Below are 17,397 nucleotides of genomic sequence, written 5' to 3'. Positions count from 1 at the left end.
CAATTCACTTCAGTTCAGTCGCTCAGTCATGTTCACTCTTTGTGACCCCATGAATCGCAGCACGCCAGGCCTCACTGTCCATCACCAACTCCTGGAGTTCACTCAGACTCACGTCCATCGAGTTGATGATGCCATCCAGCCATCTCATCCTCTATCGTCCCCTTCTCCTCTTGACCCCCAAATCCTGCCCAGCATGAGAGTCTTTTCTAATGAGTCAACCCTTTGCATGAAGTGGCCAAAGTACTGGAGTTTCAGCTTTAGCATCATTCCTTCCAAAGAATACCCAGGACTGAGCTCCTTTAGAATGGACTGGTTGGATCTCCTTGCAGTCCAAGGGACTCTCAAGAGTCTTCTCCAATGCCACAGTTCAAAAGCATCAAATCTTCAGCGCTCAGCTTTCTTCACAGTCAACTCTCACATCCATACATGACCACTGGAAAAACCATAGCCTTGACTAGATGGTCCTTTGTTGGCAAAGTAATGTCTCTGCTTTTGAATATGCTATCTAGTTTGGTCATAACTTAACTTCCAAGAGTAAGCGTCTTTTAATTTCATGGCTGCAATCACCATCTGCAGTGATTTTGGAGCCCCCCAAAACAAAGTCTGACACTGTTTCCACTGTTTCCCCACCTATTTGCCATGATGTGATGGGACCAGATGCCATGATCTTAAATCTGAAATGAAGAACCAGTCAAGAGAGATAGAATTCATTCTCCTGGGACTGACTGATGAAACACAATTGCAAATTGTGATTTTTATGTTTCTCTTCCTAAACTACATGTTGAGTGTGATGGGAAACTTATCCATCATCTTTCTTAAATTGCTGGATCCCGGCTCAAGACTCCCAGGTATTTTTTCCTCCAAAATCTCTTCCTCCTGGAAGTTTCATTAACAACAACCTGTATGCCCAGATTCCTGATATCCATCGTGACTAAAAACAAAATCATTTCCTACAATGGTTGTGCATCTCAGCTATTCTTTTTTCTGTTATTAGGTCTTACAGAATTTTACCTACTAGCTGCCATGTCTTTTGATCATTATGTAGCAATCTGCAAAGCCTTACATTACCTGATCATTATGAGCAAAAAAGTGTGCTACCAACTTGGACTCAGTTCATGGGCAGTGGGATTTCTGGTTACTTTTCCACCAGTGCTCTTGGTAATGAAACTGGAATTCTCTGCTTCCAGAGTAATTGATTATTTTGTATGTGGCACTTCCCCTGTGCTGCAGATTTCTTGCACAGACAGCTCATATCCTAGAATTGATTTCATTTGGCTCAGCTGTTGGAACACTCATGGTCACATTATTGTTAGTGATGCTTTCCTACACATATATTATCAAGACCATTCTAAGCATTCTATCTGCTCAGAAAAGAACAAAAGCTTTTCCCACATGTTCTTCCATATGATTGTAGTCTCCCTACTTATGGTAGCTGTATCTTTACTTACATGAAGCCATCTGCAAAGGGAAGGGTGACTCTGTCCAAAGGTATAGCTGTTATTTATACTTCAGTTGCCCTGTATTAAACCCTTTCATTTACACTCTAGGAACCAGCAAGTGGAACAAGCCTTCAAAAATATACTCCAAAATATTTACATGTTTTTCAATAAGTGAGGAAAATTTTAATCATGAAATATGGAGAAAAGCAAATTTTTTTAACATTTTACAGTTTAATTAACCTGTCCTTCAATTTCATTTAGACTTCTTAAAACATTTTAACCAAGGGTTTCAGCATAATGCACTTTTCTTTCTTATCACTGTTGATAATTGGCATTTTCCTGTGTTACAGTGAGTCCTTTCTTCACGTTGTCAATACAAATGTTGAATTTCATTTTCTCTACAAGACATGCATGGTTCTGACTTTAAAAAACTATTATAATCATATATTAATTATATGAAAATTTTAATGATGGAAATATTATTAATAACATATCCTACCACCAGGGTTCTGGAGTTTCCTGGGTGGTGCTAGTGGTTAAGAATTTGCTTGCAAACGAAGGAGATGTAGGAGACGTGGGTTTGATCCCTGCATTGGGAAGATCACCTGGAGAAGGACATGGCCAACTACTCCAGTATTCATGCCTGGAGAATCCCATGGACAGAGGAGCCTGATGGGCTATAGTCCATAGCATCTCAAAGAGTCAGACATGACTGAAGTGACTTAGCACTTACGCACCACTGGGCCTCTGGGAAGTATTGATACTTTAAGGGCAACTTGCTGATATCACAAGTCTGATAACTCAAAGTGTTATTCTTTTGGAGAGTCATTGAAGGCTTAAATTTAGACATCTGTATGAGCTTGATCAAGTTTCTCAAACCCTATGTTGCTGAGTTTCTCCAGTTATGAAATAGATATAATAACAATAATTTTATTTTAATGTTATTTTGAGGATGAAATGATACATTATATAAACTAATGCACAATCTGCATCTGGCTTACACTGAACTGTCAAGAAATGTAGTTGCACTTGAGGGAACATGTTGCCTCAGCTGAGACAGTATTTAACAAGTCAAGGGGAAAAAAGACAGACTTCAAATCATAAGAAACTTTTATGTCCAAAAATGTACTTGTTCTGTATCTGGTAGTCCTAAATATTTGGAACAAATAAGAATCACCCACCTGGTTAGCTTATTTAAATTTAAAGTCCATGTTCTCATCCTTAAATATATATTATCAGTTTAACTGGAGTATAGAAACATAGACTGTAAGTGACTCGGAAGCCAGTGGTTCATATATAATCAGATTTTCATTTTAGAAGGATCACTCTGTTAACTGTATTGAAGACAGATGTCCAAATGTTGGAGTCAAGAAGATGAGGTAGAGGGCTAATATTTATGCTACATGAATTATCTGAGGATTAAAAAGCAATAGTGTCCACGAATTCAAATCTCAGTGAGGTATCTCCAGAGATCTTTAGAAAAAACTGAGATGAACTGTTAATAATTTGAATTTCTGAGAAAAATTAAAGGCTGTTTTAAAAATGAATTGAATCTTCTTGGAATTTCCTCTCTGCTCTCTCCTGTTCCCCCTGTAGCTCAGTGGTAAAGAATCCACATGCAATGCAGGAGCTGGGTCAAGAAGATCCCTTGCAGAAGGAAATGGCAACCCACTCCATATTCTTGCCTGGAGAATCTCATGGACAGAGGAGCCTAGTGGGTTATAGTAATGTTCAATTCTTTGCAACCAAATGCATTTGTATAAACTTTGACCCTGTACATGACTCAGTGACTAACAGTTTCACTTTCCTCTACATACTCAGTTAAATATATCAATATAATGACTTTTAATAAAGGATTATGGTTATATACTGTCAGATACTTTAAAAAAAAATCTACAATATCTGCATAAAATGTACAGATTTCCATTCTGGATATAATATTCTATCAGAGAAATACATATGAAAAAATCACAAAGGTATGTATTTAATGGTAAGACTATTATCTATGTGTACCTGAAGAAATAATTCTAACTGAGTTGTTATCTGGTTCATTTTACCATTTTAAGGCAAGACTATTATCCATCTGCTCTTCTATGGAAAAATAGAAGAGTAAGTACTTATTGTTTTCAAGGCCCTAAAAACCTCCCTCGATAGAGAGTTTGCATTCAATAAGTCTTAAAAAAAAAAAAAAAAGTTTGAACTCAGGTCTCTTGCATTGCAGGCACATTCTTTACCATCTGAGCCACCAAGAAGACCCTTTAAAAAAGCACCAAAACCTTATTATATACATGATTTGTGAATATTTTTTTTCCTTCTTTGGGTTCTATTTTCAGTTTCTTCACAGTGCCCTTTTATCACTAAAGTTTTAATTCTGATGAAGCTGTTAGGTAGTTAGAATAGGAAACAGGAATCCAGAATGGTGGTGGCTAAAAGACAAGGAAGGGAAAAGCCTGAGAAAATATAACAAAGGAAGATCTGAGGACCGGAGTGAGGACCTCAGGTAGAACAAACACTCCTGGCTAGCCCACTTTACATAGGGCAGACCTAGGGGGAGGAAAAAACATATAAAAAGAGGATCCAAAGGGCTGGGGGGGTCTCTCTCTCCCCTGAACACTGGGGTGCTCTTCTCGTCCCGTCTTTGGGTAGACATGCCCTCACACCTCGAGGATGGGTTTTCCTGCTGTTATCTAAATAAAACAGAGATGTAACATGGAGCTGTAACACTGATTTGTCTAAGAGCTATAACACGGTCTGTTCGAGACCTGAGAGCTATAACACAGTCTGTTCAAGACCCGAGAGCTGTGACACGCTGAATGCTTTAATGTCCGTCACTCCAAATCTTTGTTGTGATGAGACAGAACCGAGGAGAATACACTCGACTGACAAAGCCATGTTAATTTTTTTCTTTTGCTATTTGTGTTTTTGGTGTCATATTTAAGAAATCATTGCCTAATTCAAAGTTACAAGGAGTTATATGTATGGTTTCTTCTAAGAAATGTATACTTTTAGTGCCTATAATAATCTTTTTTTTCTTTTGAGTTTATATATGGTCTTTTCTAAAAAAAGGGTTTTTTTTTTTTAATTTACTTATTTATTTATTTTGGTCTGTAGTGCATCTTTGTTGCTGCATACAGAATTTATCTAGTTGAGTGAGTGGGGGCTACTCTTCATTGGAGTGCTCAGGCTTCTCATTGTGGTGGCTTCTGTTGTTGTGGAGCATAGGCTCTAGATACACGGGCTTCAGTGTTTACAGCTCTTGGGCTCAGTAGTTGTGGCCTGCTGGCTCTAAAGCACAGCCTCATTAGTTGTGGTGCATGGGCTTAGTTGCCCCTCAGCACATGAAATCCTCCTGGATCAGGGATGGAACCTGTGTCCCCTGCATTGCAAGCCAGACTTTTAACCAGTGGACTACCAGGGAAACTCCATATATATATAGCCTTTTTATATGGGGTGAGATAGAGATAAAGTTTTCTTTTGCATGTACATATCTAGTTTTCCCAACATGGCTTCTTACAAAAACTGTTACTTCTTTGAATAATCTTGTCACTCCTGTTAAAAATCAATTGACCATAAATGTGGGGTTCTACCTTAGAGTTCTTTGTTCTATTCCTTTGATCTGTATGTTGACTGTTATGCTAGTATCACACTTTTTTGATGATTTTAGCTTGATGAAAAGTTTTCAAATTGGATTTTTTTTTTTTTAATGTAACTTAGTGCATGGTCTTCTTGGTGGTTCAGTGGTAAAGAATCCACGGCCAAGCAGGATACACAGGTTCAATCCCTGGGTCTGGAAAATCCCCTAGAGAAGGAAATGGCAAGCCACTCTAGTATTCTTGCCTGGGAAATCCCATTGGACAGAGGAGCCTGGAGAGCTATAGTGCATGGGGTTGCAAATGAGTTGAACACAACTTAGCAACTAAATAACAACAGCAATAAAGAATACTTCAGGCACACATAAAATGAAGAAACTATATAACACAAATGCAGTCCAGAATCTTCTTGACACATTGTGAGTTGTTATTGTGAAAAAATTTAACAGGAGTTTGAGAATAACTTTTATATGACTGTTCTCAATTTCTTCTCTGTGATGACATTATTCCTTACAAAAAAACTGTATATATGAAAACACTAAGTTGTAGGCTTTTTGCTGAAAATAATATTCAAGAGTGATTATTTTACCAGGAACAAAATCTTCTATGTAATCACTTTGGTAGTTTTTCCTATTGTCAGCCGGTACAACACCCTCAGGCAGAGGATAAATCCTTCCCCTGGGCCTAAGGAATGTATACATCTATATATAAAACTTAAATTCTAAATATTTATTTATAGTGCTACTAAACTAAGAAATCTATAAAATCATTGAAGTTATAGATTATACCTCTTTCCTTCATTTACCCCAGTGTACAGTCTGACACCATAGGATACAGACAGAAAATCAAGGAAACAGAATGGAGAGCACAGAAACCCACGTTTACATGGTCATTTAATTTACAAAAGAGGCAAGATTATAAAATGGGGAAAAGACAGCCTCTGCAATGAATGGGTGCTGCGAAAACTGGATGGCTACATGCAAACTGGACTACTTTACCACACTTTTTGCAAAAATAAAGTCAAAATGAACTGAGGACTTGAATGTAAGACCTCAAACCCTAATACTACTAGAAGAAAACTTAGGCAGTACAGTCTTTGACATAGATCTTAGGAATAATTTTTAGGATATATCTTCTCAGGCAAGGGCAACAAAAACAAAAATAAACAAATGGAACCACATCAAACTAAAACATTTTGAACAGTGAAGGAAACTATCAACAAACAGAAGAAACTGCCTACTGAATGGAAAAAGCTATTTGCAAACAATAGTCTAATAAAAGATTAATATCCAAAAGTATACAAGACTCTTACATCTCAACATAAAAAGAAACTAACAATTAATAGTGGACATGGGACCTGAGTAGACATTTTCCAAGAAGAAGGTCAATAGCACGTGAAATGTGCTCTGTATCACTAATCATGAGGGAAATGCAAATCATAACCACAATTAGACATCTTCTACACCTGTCAAGATCGTTAAGAAGATAACAAAAATAAGTGTTGTGAGGATATGGAGAAAAGGGAATTCTTTGCACTGTTGCTGGGAATGTAAATTGGTGCAGCCGCTATGGAAAACATTTTGGAGCTTCTTAAAAGGGTGAAAAATAAACCTTGCATAGGATCCAGCAATTTTACTTCTTATATTTTTTCCTAAAGAAAACAAAACACTATTTTGAAAAGATGCATGTACCCCTATTTTCATTGCAACATTACTCACAATAGTCAAAATGTGGAAGCAACCCAAATTCCTATCAATAGATGAGTAGATTAAAATATAAACACAATATTATTCATCCATAAAAAAGAATGACATCTTGCCATTTGGGATAATGTGAATGGACCCAGACAGTGTTATATGTGAAATATATGTGAAACTGAAAAATAAGTAACATATTATTTGAACTACATGTGACATATAGAAAAAAGCTACAAATGAACAAATATAACACAACAGAAATAAGTGTCATAGATAAAGAGAAAAAAGATGGAATCGGGTTATGGGGTGGGTGAAACAGGTGAAGAGGTACAAAATTCCACTACAGAATAAATGAGTCATGAAGATGAAATGTACATGGTTGGAATACAAGCCATAATAATGCATTATCTTTGTGTGATGACCAAGATGATCAAAGGTACAAACTTCCAGTTATAAGTCTAAACAATTACTAACAGTATAATGTATAGCATGATTGCTATATTTAACACTGCTGTATATTTCATATTAATGTTATTTAGATAGTAAATCCTAAGAATGCTTATCATAAAGAAAAATAATTTTTCTTCAATCTAGAATTGATATGAAATGATGGATTTTCATTAAACTTATTGTGCTAATCTTTTCAGGTATGTAAGTCAAATTGGACTATAAAGAAGGCTGAACACTGAAGAACTGATGCTTATGAACTGTAGCATTGGAGAAGAATCTTGAGAATCCCTTGGGCTGCAGGGAGATCAAGCCAGCCAATCCTAAAGGAAACCTGTCTTGAATATTCATTGGAAGGACTGATGATGAAGCTGAAACTCAAATACTTTGGCCACCTCATTTGAAGAACCAACTCATTAGAAAAGACCATAATGCTGGGAAAGATTGAATGTAAGAGGAGAAGGGGACAACAGAGGATGAAATGGTTGATGGCATCACCAACTCAATGGACATGAGTTTGAGCAAACTCTGGGTATTGGTGAAGGACAGGGAAGCCTGGCATGCTGCAGTCCATGGGGTTGCAAAAAGTCAGACATGACTGAGTGACTGAATAACACTACCACCACCTTAAATTCAAATAATGTTGTATATGTTGATTACATCTCCATCTAGTAGATGAAGAAAAATTTAAAAACAACAAAATCTCAACAAATTGAATACAGAAAGAACATACCTCAAAAAGGAAAATAAAAAGAATGTATCTTAACATAAAAAGGCCATTTATGACAATTACATAACATCATACACAATGAGGAGGTTTGAAAGCTTTTCCTTGAAGATTAGCAACAAGACAATGGTGTTCTTGTTCACCACTCGTATTCACCACAACACTGGTAGTCCTGGCCAGAACAATCAAGAAAGAAAAAGAAAAGAAATAAAAGGCATCAAAATCAAAGAAGAATTAAAAATGTTTCTGCTTGCAGATGATATGATATTATATATAGAAAACCCAAGAAAACTGTTAAAGAGTTAATCAACAAATTCAGCAAAATTGCAAGATAAAAATATACATACAAAAATCAGTTGTGCTTGTATATGATAACAACATACTATCTGAAAAAGAGGTAACATTTAAATTTCACTTATAACAACACAGAAACAATAAAATACTTGAGAATAAATTTAACCAAGAAGGTGAAAGATCTATAGACCTAAAATTATATGACATTGTAAAAAAATTGAAGAAGCCAAAAACATATGGAAAAGTATACTGTTCATGGATTATAAGAGTTAGTATTTTAAGTGTCCATACTACCTGAAGCCATGTATAGATTAAATAAAATCTCTATTAAGATCCTAATGGTATTTTTTCAGAAATAGATTTCATATTGACATACAAAAGACCCTGAAGATCCACAACAACCTGGAGAATAACAAAGCTGGAGACATTACATTTCTGAATGTCAAACTATTTTACAAAGCTATAGGAATCAAAGCAGTATGCTACAGGTATAAAAACATGCACGTAGATTAATGTAATGGAACTGAGTGCTTCAAAATAAACCAGTGCCTCTGTGGTCAAATAATATTATATAAGGAAGTCAAGGATACTCAATGTGTAAAAATGTACCTTCAATAAATGTAATTATGAAAACAATATTTAAAAGAATGAAAGTGAACCCATATCTTACAATACTCAACAAAAATTAACTCAAAATTGATTGAAAGCCTAAATGTAAGACCTGGAACTATGAAACCCTGAGACAACATAGGAGAGAGTTCCTTGACATTGTTCTTGGCAATTATTTTTTTTGGATATGACACTAATAGCACCAGCAACAGAAGTTATTTTTTTGAAAAATTAATTCAATCAATTAATATCTAGCAAAGCTAACCAAGGGAAACAAAACACAAACTACTAATATCAGTAATGAAGTAAAAGGTATATTCATGATCCCACAGACATTAAAAGGAAATAAGGAAAAATTACAAATAATATTATGATCATAAATATGATAAGAAATGAAATGAACCTATTCTTGAAAGACACAAACTTAAGAAATTCACTGAAGAAGGCATGACTAGCCCTACATCTATTCAAGTGTGTGAAGTTGGTGTTAAAAATCTTCCCCACATAAAAAAAATTACCAACTTTTTATTAGCATTATCCTAATCTGAAACCAGAAAAATAAATTGTAAGGAGAGGAAACTATAGCTCAGTATCTGTCTTAAACATTGATGAAAGATTTCTTAACAAAATTTGATTAGTAGTTAAAATACAGTAATATATATATAATATATATTACTGTCTTGTATATAATATAGTAATATCTATCATATATATATAATATATACATTAGTGTATATATATATATATATATATATATATTCCTTCCTGTAGAGGAAATTACAGCTCAATATCTGTGTTAAACATTGATGAAAGAGTTCTTAACAAAATTTGATTAGTAGCCAAAATACAGTAATATATATAACTACTAATTTGATTAGTGGTTAATATACAGTAATGTATATATATATATATATATATACTGTAATATATATTATATACACAGTAATATATAGATTATATATATAAATATATGTATGGATAACCCAAACTTTTATATATATTAACTTTTTTATATATAAAAATCAAGTTTGGTTGCATTTCTTTTCTTGGCTTAAGATGTATAAAGATGAATTAAACAAAGGCCATTTCCTCCACATTATATAGCATTATAATGCCAAAAGATATATATATATATGTATGAGTAATTGCAACAGAGTAAGATAAGTGTGCAAAGTTTTAGGAAAGCAAAGAAGAGGGCACCTAATCCTGGCTTTGCAAACCAGGGAAGATTTCAAGGAATATATGACATTTAGATAAAACCTTAAAGAAAAATATGTGCGTGTATGTGTGTAAGTCTGTGTGTGTGAGAGAGAGAGAGAGAAAGAGAGAGAGAATACCTAACAATTATAAGAAATAATGAGCAATTGATAAGGTCAGAGCAGAGGTCACACAGGGCCTTGGTTCCAGAAAGATGCCATGCACTTAAGCAATATTTCAAGAGTAACAAAAAGAGAAATAACTGTCCAATACAACTATCTGCATTAATGGGAATGCTCTGTAATCTTTTCCATTTCAATATATTAGCCATTAGCCACATTTGGCTTTGGAGTACTTGAAATGAAATTAATGTAACTGAGGATTTGAGTTTGTATTTTTAACTAATTCATATTTTCATTTAAATAGCCACACATGTGACTTATCACTTATATATACTGTGAAATTTACAGTCTAGTGAGAATGAGACCATGTTAGCAATTAAAATATAATCACTACTGCAAAGATGAAGTACAAGGCATTATGGAAACATGTAAGAGTTTGGGAAAATCAAAGATTCAGGGAATACTGCAATAAAGAATAAAGTAGATTTATCGGATGACTAGAAGAGAATTGAAGTTCCAAAGAAAGCACATCCAAAAGGCAGATTATCAGACTGTTAAAACAAATAAACAAAAAACACAAGTATGCTCCAGTGAAAAAGTGAAGGTGGATGTAAGGCCTGAATGGAAGGAGGGGATCCAATCTTACAGGACTTTGACTCTGTTAAAATTCGACTCTTTATACTGAAGTCAAAGAAACCTCCTTTTTTTGGAATATGAGAATTATGAGTTGCTCAAGGCAAGGCAATATTTCCATTGAGTCAGTTATTTTCTCAGCTGAAAGATGACATACAGATATTGTTAATGAGAACAATGAGATAGACGGAATCTGCTAATGGGATAACAGGACATTGATGCTCTTAGCAACTCACTGTCCAAACTCTCATATTGTCTCTAGCTCATTGATGTCAGGGAAATTAGTTATGTTATTAAGAAGCAAAAAAAAAATCCATATCTGATATAATAATAAATCCTGGATGGACCAGACAAAAATGTAAAAAGCAAAGTCATAGAAGTGTTGAATATAAGCAGATAGTTATAGGATTTTGAAATACATGGAAGGATGTACTGAGAAGAATAGGTCACCGAGAATTCATGACAGACTCTACAACTTTCATAATTGAACCGCTCGATTAAAAGTTAAAAAGGAAGGATCGTCTCTGAAAACATCCTGCCACAGATATGACTGGGGGTTACTATTCATAAGAGATATATCCTACTAATAAATAAAAAGAAACAAAGCCAAGGAAAAGTAAACACAAGTTAAAATAGACCATTCATGGATGAGAAATAGAAATTAAAATATTCAATCTATTAATTGCAGAATATGAAATTTAAAGTAATATTAACGTTTATACACCACTAGAGCTTCCCTGGTAGCTCAGTAGGTAAAGAATCCGCCTGCAATGCAGAAAAACCTGCTTTGATTCTTGGGTCAGAAAGATCTGCTGGATAATGGATAGGCTACCCTATCCTATCCATTGAATACCACTGGAGGCTACCACTCCAGTATTCTTGGGCTTCCCTGATGGCTCAGCTGGTAAAGAATCTCTCTGCAATGTGGGAGACCCTGGTTTGATCCCTGAGTTGGGACTATTCTGCTAATTTATACATTATCACTTTAATCTTTGCAGTATACTATGAATGAGGACTGTTAGGATTCTCATTTTATGGGTAGAGCAATCTCAGAAAGGTTAAATCAAGTTGGAAAGTTTACAAAGGGCTTGGCTCTCTTTAACCTCAAAACCTAGTCACCTAGGCACTGGGATGCGGTCTTTATGATATTTTTATTAAATTAATTTTGGCATCATTTTCATCCTTATATAAAATTTGTGACTGCATCTAGCACTGATTAGGATGCACTGAAAGAGTTCATTCCTGTCTGTAGGAGAGAAATTTTGAAGTATCTATCAAAATTTAGTATATATGTTACATCAATACTTCTATGTATGCAAAAAAATGCATAAAAATAGACAGCATTGTAACCAACGATGTGAAATTGTTAGCAGATTAATTCCCTAAATCTCAATCAACAATGAAATTACCAAATTATATACATCTCCTCTGGTATTCTATGCAATCATATATGAGTTCTATCTAGATAATTTGACAATGAATAATATCCATTACCTATTATTAACTTAAAATAAAGGAAAATTGCCAAATATTTTCTGTAATAAATTTGCATTAATTTAAGAAGGAAAAAATGTATCTCTGAGAGTGTGAATGTGGCTATGTTTATAGCTGAATATCTAGAAATATATGTAGCAGAACACAATACAAAAATATAACACTATATAATTTTGAGCTTTGAGGGCAAACAAAAATTCATTTGGAAACATAAGGGTCATTCCATAAGTCACAATGTGCTGATTTGATACTGGTTCTCTCATACTTGATTCTTATAACATTAAGCATATGTAACTATTAGAATGAAAAATACTAAAGTTTCAAGTACTCTTCTTATTTTTAAAGATATTAAAATGCTTTATTTATTCATTCATTCTACTTTGTGCTGGTGGAGATGTGAAAATGAATGAAACTTAGGTACTACCCTTATTGAAGGGTCCACTGTGGTGTAGCTCAGCCTTGTATTCCATCCACCCCAAAGGAACTAAGGATAAATTATCTCCCAAGTGTGGACTGAGTCCCATGTGCTTATTAGAGAACTTTAAGTCCAACCAAAGGAAAACCAACTGGTTGGCACACTTTTGCTTTTATCCTGCTCTATTCATTAGCTTCTGGAAGAGTGTATACCATGACATCACTACATCTCTTGAATTATCTCTTCTTACACCCTTTCTATCATCCCTCTGGTTTCAGAGATTTAAGCAGTGACCAAAGAAGGTAAAATCGATTAATCTTTTGGTAATAGTCAATCTTCACTTTATCCAGGGAGCTTTGAAATGTTTGACCTTCCAGTCATTAAGCAGTGTTTCTTGAACTTTTCCTTCAAGAACTCTCAGGATTACAAGAGTGATTTCTTAAAGTTTCAGCCAGGACAATGTTTACCTTTATATGGCAAGATGAAAGAAATAAAACACAAATATTTGTCGCAGAGTTTATAGAGAATATCCATGAAATCAAGCCTGTGTTTTCTCTATGTGAGATACTTTTATATAATAGAGACAAGGGTGAGATAATGACCAAAAAATCTCCTAAGGTATAATATGAATGCATTACATCTCATATTTTAAGTACATAAAGAAAATCTGAGATTATATTTCTGACTGGAATCATTAGATGTATCAGAAAGTAAGAATGTTCCCAGTTTTTAAATGTGTATTTCACCTTTTTTCCATCCAAAAGTTTATTTTGTCAGAATAAATTGCTTTAACATATTTACTATTACTTATTTTATATTTTAATATTTCCATCATTGTTCAAAACACAGAAATAGTTTCTGCCTTTTGATCTGCCAATTTTGCTAATATGTATAACAAAATATGTTTATTCTTAAAGGAAGAAAAAGCTGATTGTTAGGAAGGACTTAAAGAGAAAAAAGAAAGCACTATACAAGCTTTGATACTTACCACCTGTTGACTGTTCTGCTGCTGCTGCTGCTAAGTCGGTTCAGTCGTGTCCGACTCTTTGCGACCCCACCGACGGCAGCCCATCAGGTCCCGCCGTCCCTGGGATTCTCCAGGCAAGAACACTGGAGTGGGTTGCCATTTCCTCCTCCAATGCGTGAAAGTGAAAAGTGAAAGTGAAGTCGCTCAGTCGTGTCTGACTCTTAGCGACCCCATTGACTGCAGCCTAACAGGCTCCTCTGTCCATGGGATTTTTCAGGCAAGAGTACTGGAGTGGGTTGCCATTGCCTTCTCCGTTGACTGTTCTTATTCATGCTATAAAATAAAATAAATATTAATCAGAGCTTACACAGAGATACAATTCTGGTTGCTAAGAATAAAGAGTGATCAAGATAAATAAAAATTATATAGATTACTTTTGAACAATTTTGGTTCCTAGACAGTAAATCTTAAACAGAAATGTATTTATTCTAATGACTTAGCCTCCTAGAAAGAAGTTAATGGGACATTTTGGCATCAGAAGGCTCCCTCTTGTGTTCTGTCCTGTCCTCAGACACATAAGGGTAAAAAGAGTAAGTATAGCAAAATTTTAAAAATGAGATGACTGTAAATTTAAAGAGATGTAAAAATGATATAAAAGGACCAGTGAGTCATAGAAATGCAATATTGATATAGCTCTATGTGGTATTAATCAATATCGCTAATTTCTTATTTCTTTCTTTTAAATTAGAACTTTGTTCTTATTTATAAGCAAGGCAATTCTATTTCCATGTATATGTGATTATAAACACATTTATTTATTTTAGGCATGTTGAAGAAGTATATACTAAGAAAGAAAAAATCATAGCTATTATTAAGCTCAGGAATTGTCATTGATTGGGTCATCAGTTGCCTTGAAACCTCCTAAGCCCATAAAGTTTGTACATAGTATCAGAACCATAACACAAAATTAGATATTTCAATCCTATAAGCACAGCATCCTGGAAACTAGAAACTAATGTCTTAATATTTAAACTACAGATTTGGCTAGCAAATATGGTTGTAGAAAATGTAATTAAAAGATATTTGCTCACATAGAAAATTTAGTCCTATGTAGAGGTTTTATGTCAAATCACTAATGTGGGGACTTTTAACATAGACCTGTAAATACATTTTTTTTCTCTTTAATAGACAATGGTAAAGTATTTTGCTTTAGTAGGAGTGAGTGGATATTGCAAAAATTCTTACAGGGAAAAAGGTCCAGTGCTTCCTTTAATGAGAGCTAATAATTCCAATATATAAATCTTCAATTCCTTTACTATTCACTTACTCTTTGTTTTGTTTTATACCAACAGATTTGGCTTAAAGACAATAAAATCAGTATGAGAAACTACACAATGCTTACAGAATTCGTCCTCTTGGGCATATCAGACAACCCAGAGCTTCAGGTTGTCATTTTTATCTTTTTATTTCTGGCTTATGTATTGAGTGTTGTTGGAAACCTAACCATCATCATCCTCACTTTAACAGACTGTCATCTAAAGACACCGATGTATTATTTCCTCCGGAATTTCTCCTTCTTAGAGATTACGTTCACCAGTGTTTCTATCCCCAGGTTTTTGGGGGCAATCATTACTAAAGTCAAGACTATTTCCTATAACAATTGCTTGGCTCAGTTATTTTTCTTCATCTTCATGGGTGTGTCTGAGTTTTTCCTTCTCACTGCCATGTCTTATGATCGATATGTTGCCATCTGCAAGCCTCTCCATTACACCACCATCATGAACAAGAAAATCTGCACTTTGCTGGTCTTTAGTTCATGGCTAGGGGGATTTCTTACCATTTTTCCACCACTCATGCTTATCCTTCAGCTAGATTTCTGTGCTTCCAACATAATTGATCACTTCTCCTGTGATTACTTCCCCATTTTGCAACTCTCATGCTCAGATACGTGGCTTTTAGAGATGATTGGCTTTTACTTTGCTTTTGTGACTCTGCTCTTCACATTGGCATTAGTGATTCTATCCTACATGTGCATTATTACCACCATTTTGAGAATACCATCTGCTACTCAGAGGAAAAAGGCTTTCTCCACATTTTCCTCTCACATGATTGTCATTTCCATTTCTTATGGAAGCTGTATATTCATGTATGTCAAGCCTTCAGCAAAAGAAAGAGCTTCATTGACCAAAGGAGTAGCTATTCTCAACACTTCAATTGCCCCCATGTTAAATCCTTTTATTTATACCTTGAGGAACGAGCAAGTAAAACAAGCTTTGAAAAACTTGGTTCATAAAGTGATACTTTCTAGAAATAAATGAAAGTGTGTATTAACATGAATGAATGCAATTTAACTTCTATAGTGTCCACCTAGCTCCATCTCACAGATGTCATCTGCACTGCTGAGCTCATTAGCTCAAACTTCCTTTTTAATGAAATTGCCTATGCTGTGTCTTCCTTTCAAGCTATCTATAGCTTCCATATAATCATGGATTTACAATTCCAAATAGAAAACCAGTAGCTTTAGAACATAAATTATTTTATCCATTATTCTGAATAATAAAAAATCTCATATTGAATAAAAATATTTAACATGGTAATTTCTAAAGGAGTAAACATAGCTACCATGACTCTAATGCCACCTGAAAATTTAACAGGAATTTCTTGAATAATATTTCTTCATTAGAGAGCATTTATTGCATTATGTATGCTGAATTAAGTATGTTCTGTTTCATATGTTATGGAATCTTACAGTTATATGGCAAATTGCACGTGTGCTCAGTGTCCGACTTTTTGCAACCCATGGCTGTAGCCCACCAGGCTCCTCTGTCCCTGGGATTTCCCAGGCAAGAATACAGGAGTGGGTTGCCATTTCCTCTTCCAGGGGACCTTCCTGACCCAGGCATCGAACTTGAGTCTCCTGCATCTCCTCACTGGCAGGTGGATTCTTTACCACTGAGCCATCTGACAGGCTGTATGACAAATTAGGCATGATTATCCCATACACAAATGTGTAAATAGATGCTCAGAAAATTTGAGTGATTTGTCTGAGTGATTTCCCTAATTAGTCAATACTGCTACAGCTGTTTAGTCGTGTCTGACTCTTTGTGACCCCATAGACTATAGCCCCCCTAGGCTCCTCTGTCGATGCGGTTTCCCAGGCAAGAATACTGGAGTGAGTTGCCCTCGCCTTCTCCAATATAACCAATATGATACCTCAATTTGGAAAAGCAAACAAAAAGTGTTTATATGTGTGACTGTATACTTATTTGAAACTCTGTAAGGATCTGCAAATTTCACACAGAGTTTACTAAGGACCTGAATGATTCTATTGCCTTTCACCCCCATCATATTATTTGTGTGTATTTACATTTAATATAATTATAGGTTACTTATCCAAGGTACTAACTCCTAAAGTTATGCTTGGCATACAGATTAAAGCTTTAATCAAAACAAGATACTCTTCAATCTCTGTTGTGCTGAGCAAAAGGAGTAGGAAAAAAGTATGAACTATTAAACTTTTAATGTATAGCACTATAATGGTAACAAAATTTTTTACTGGAAGACAGATTAAAAATAATGGAGTTAATGAATGTAGTTAGTTAAATGCGGTAGATTACCAGTTTTAAAAAAAGACATAGAATATTTTGTAGAAATCTGTACTAGGAATTACGATAATTGGTTGCTAATATCTGTCTAAAAATGATGTCAAGGGAAAAGGCTTCACACTTAGTGTTGTTTTTTTGTTTGTTTGTTTTGGTCTCATTGG

The 17,397-nt window shown here is 34.8% G+C and overlaps 1 protein-coding gene and 1 pseudogene across 1 annotated transcript; both read left to right on the top strand.

Annotated features, from left to right (window-relative positions):
* Positions 1-679: 679 nt before the first annotated feature.
* On the top strand, positions 680-1,614 carry LOC133248711 (olfactory receptor 6C6-like; annotated as a pseudogene).
* A 13,396-nt stretch (positions 1,615-15,010) lies between these two features.
* Positions 15,011-16,046, top strand: LOC133248890 (olfactory receptor 6C3-like). Its single transcript, XM_061419170.1, has one exon. The coding sequence runs from the start codon at positions 15,011-15,013 to the stop codon at positions 15,947-15,949; it is 939 nt and encodes a 312-aa protein (XP_061275154.1). The 3' UTR covers positions 15,950-16,046.
* Positions 16,047-17,397: the final 1,351 nt, after the last annotated feature.

Source organism: Bos javanicus, chromosome 5 (genome assembly GCF_032452875.1).
Source record: "Bos javanicus breed banteng chromosome 5, ARS-OSU_banteng_1.0, whole genome shotgun sequence".
Lineage (NCBI taxonomy): Eukaryota > Metazoa > Chordata > Mammalia > Artiodactyla > Bovidae > Bos > Bos javanicus.
Note: the sequence above shows the minus strand (reverse complement) of the source record. Positions and strands in the feature narration are given on the sequence as shown.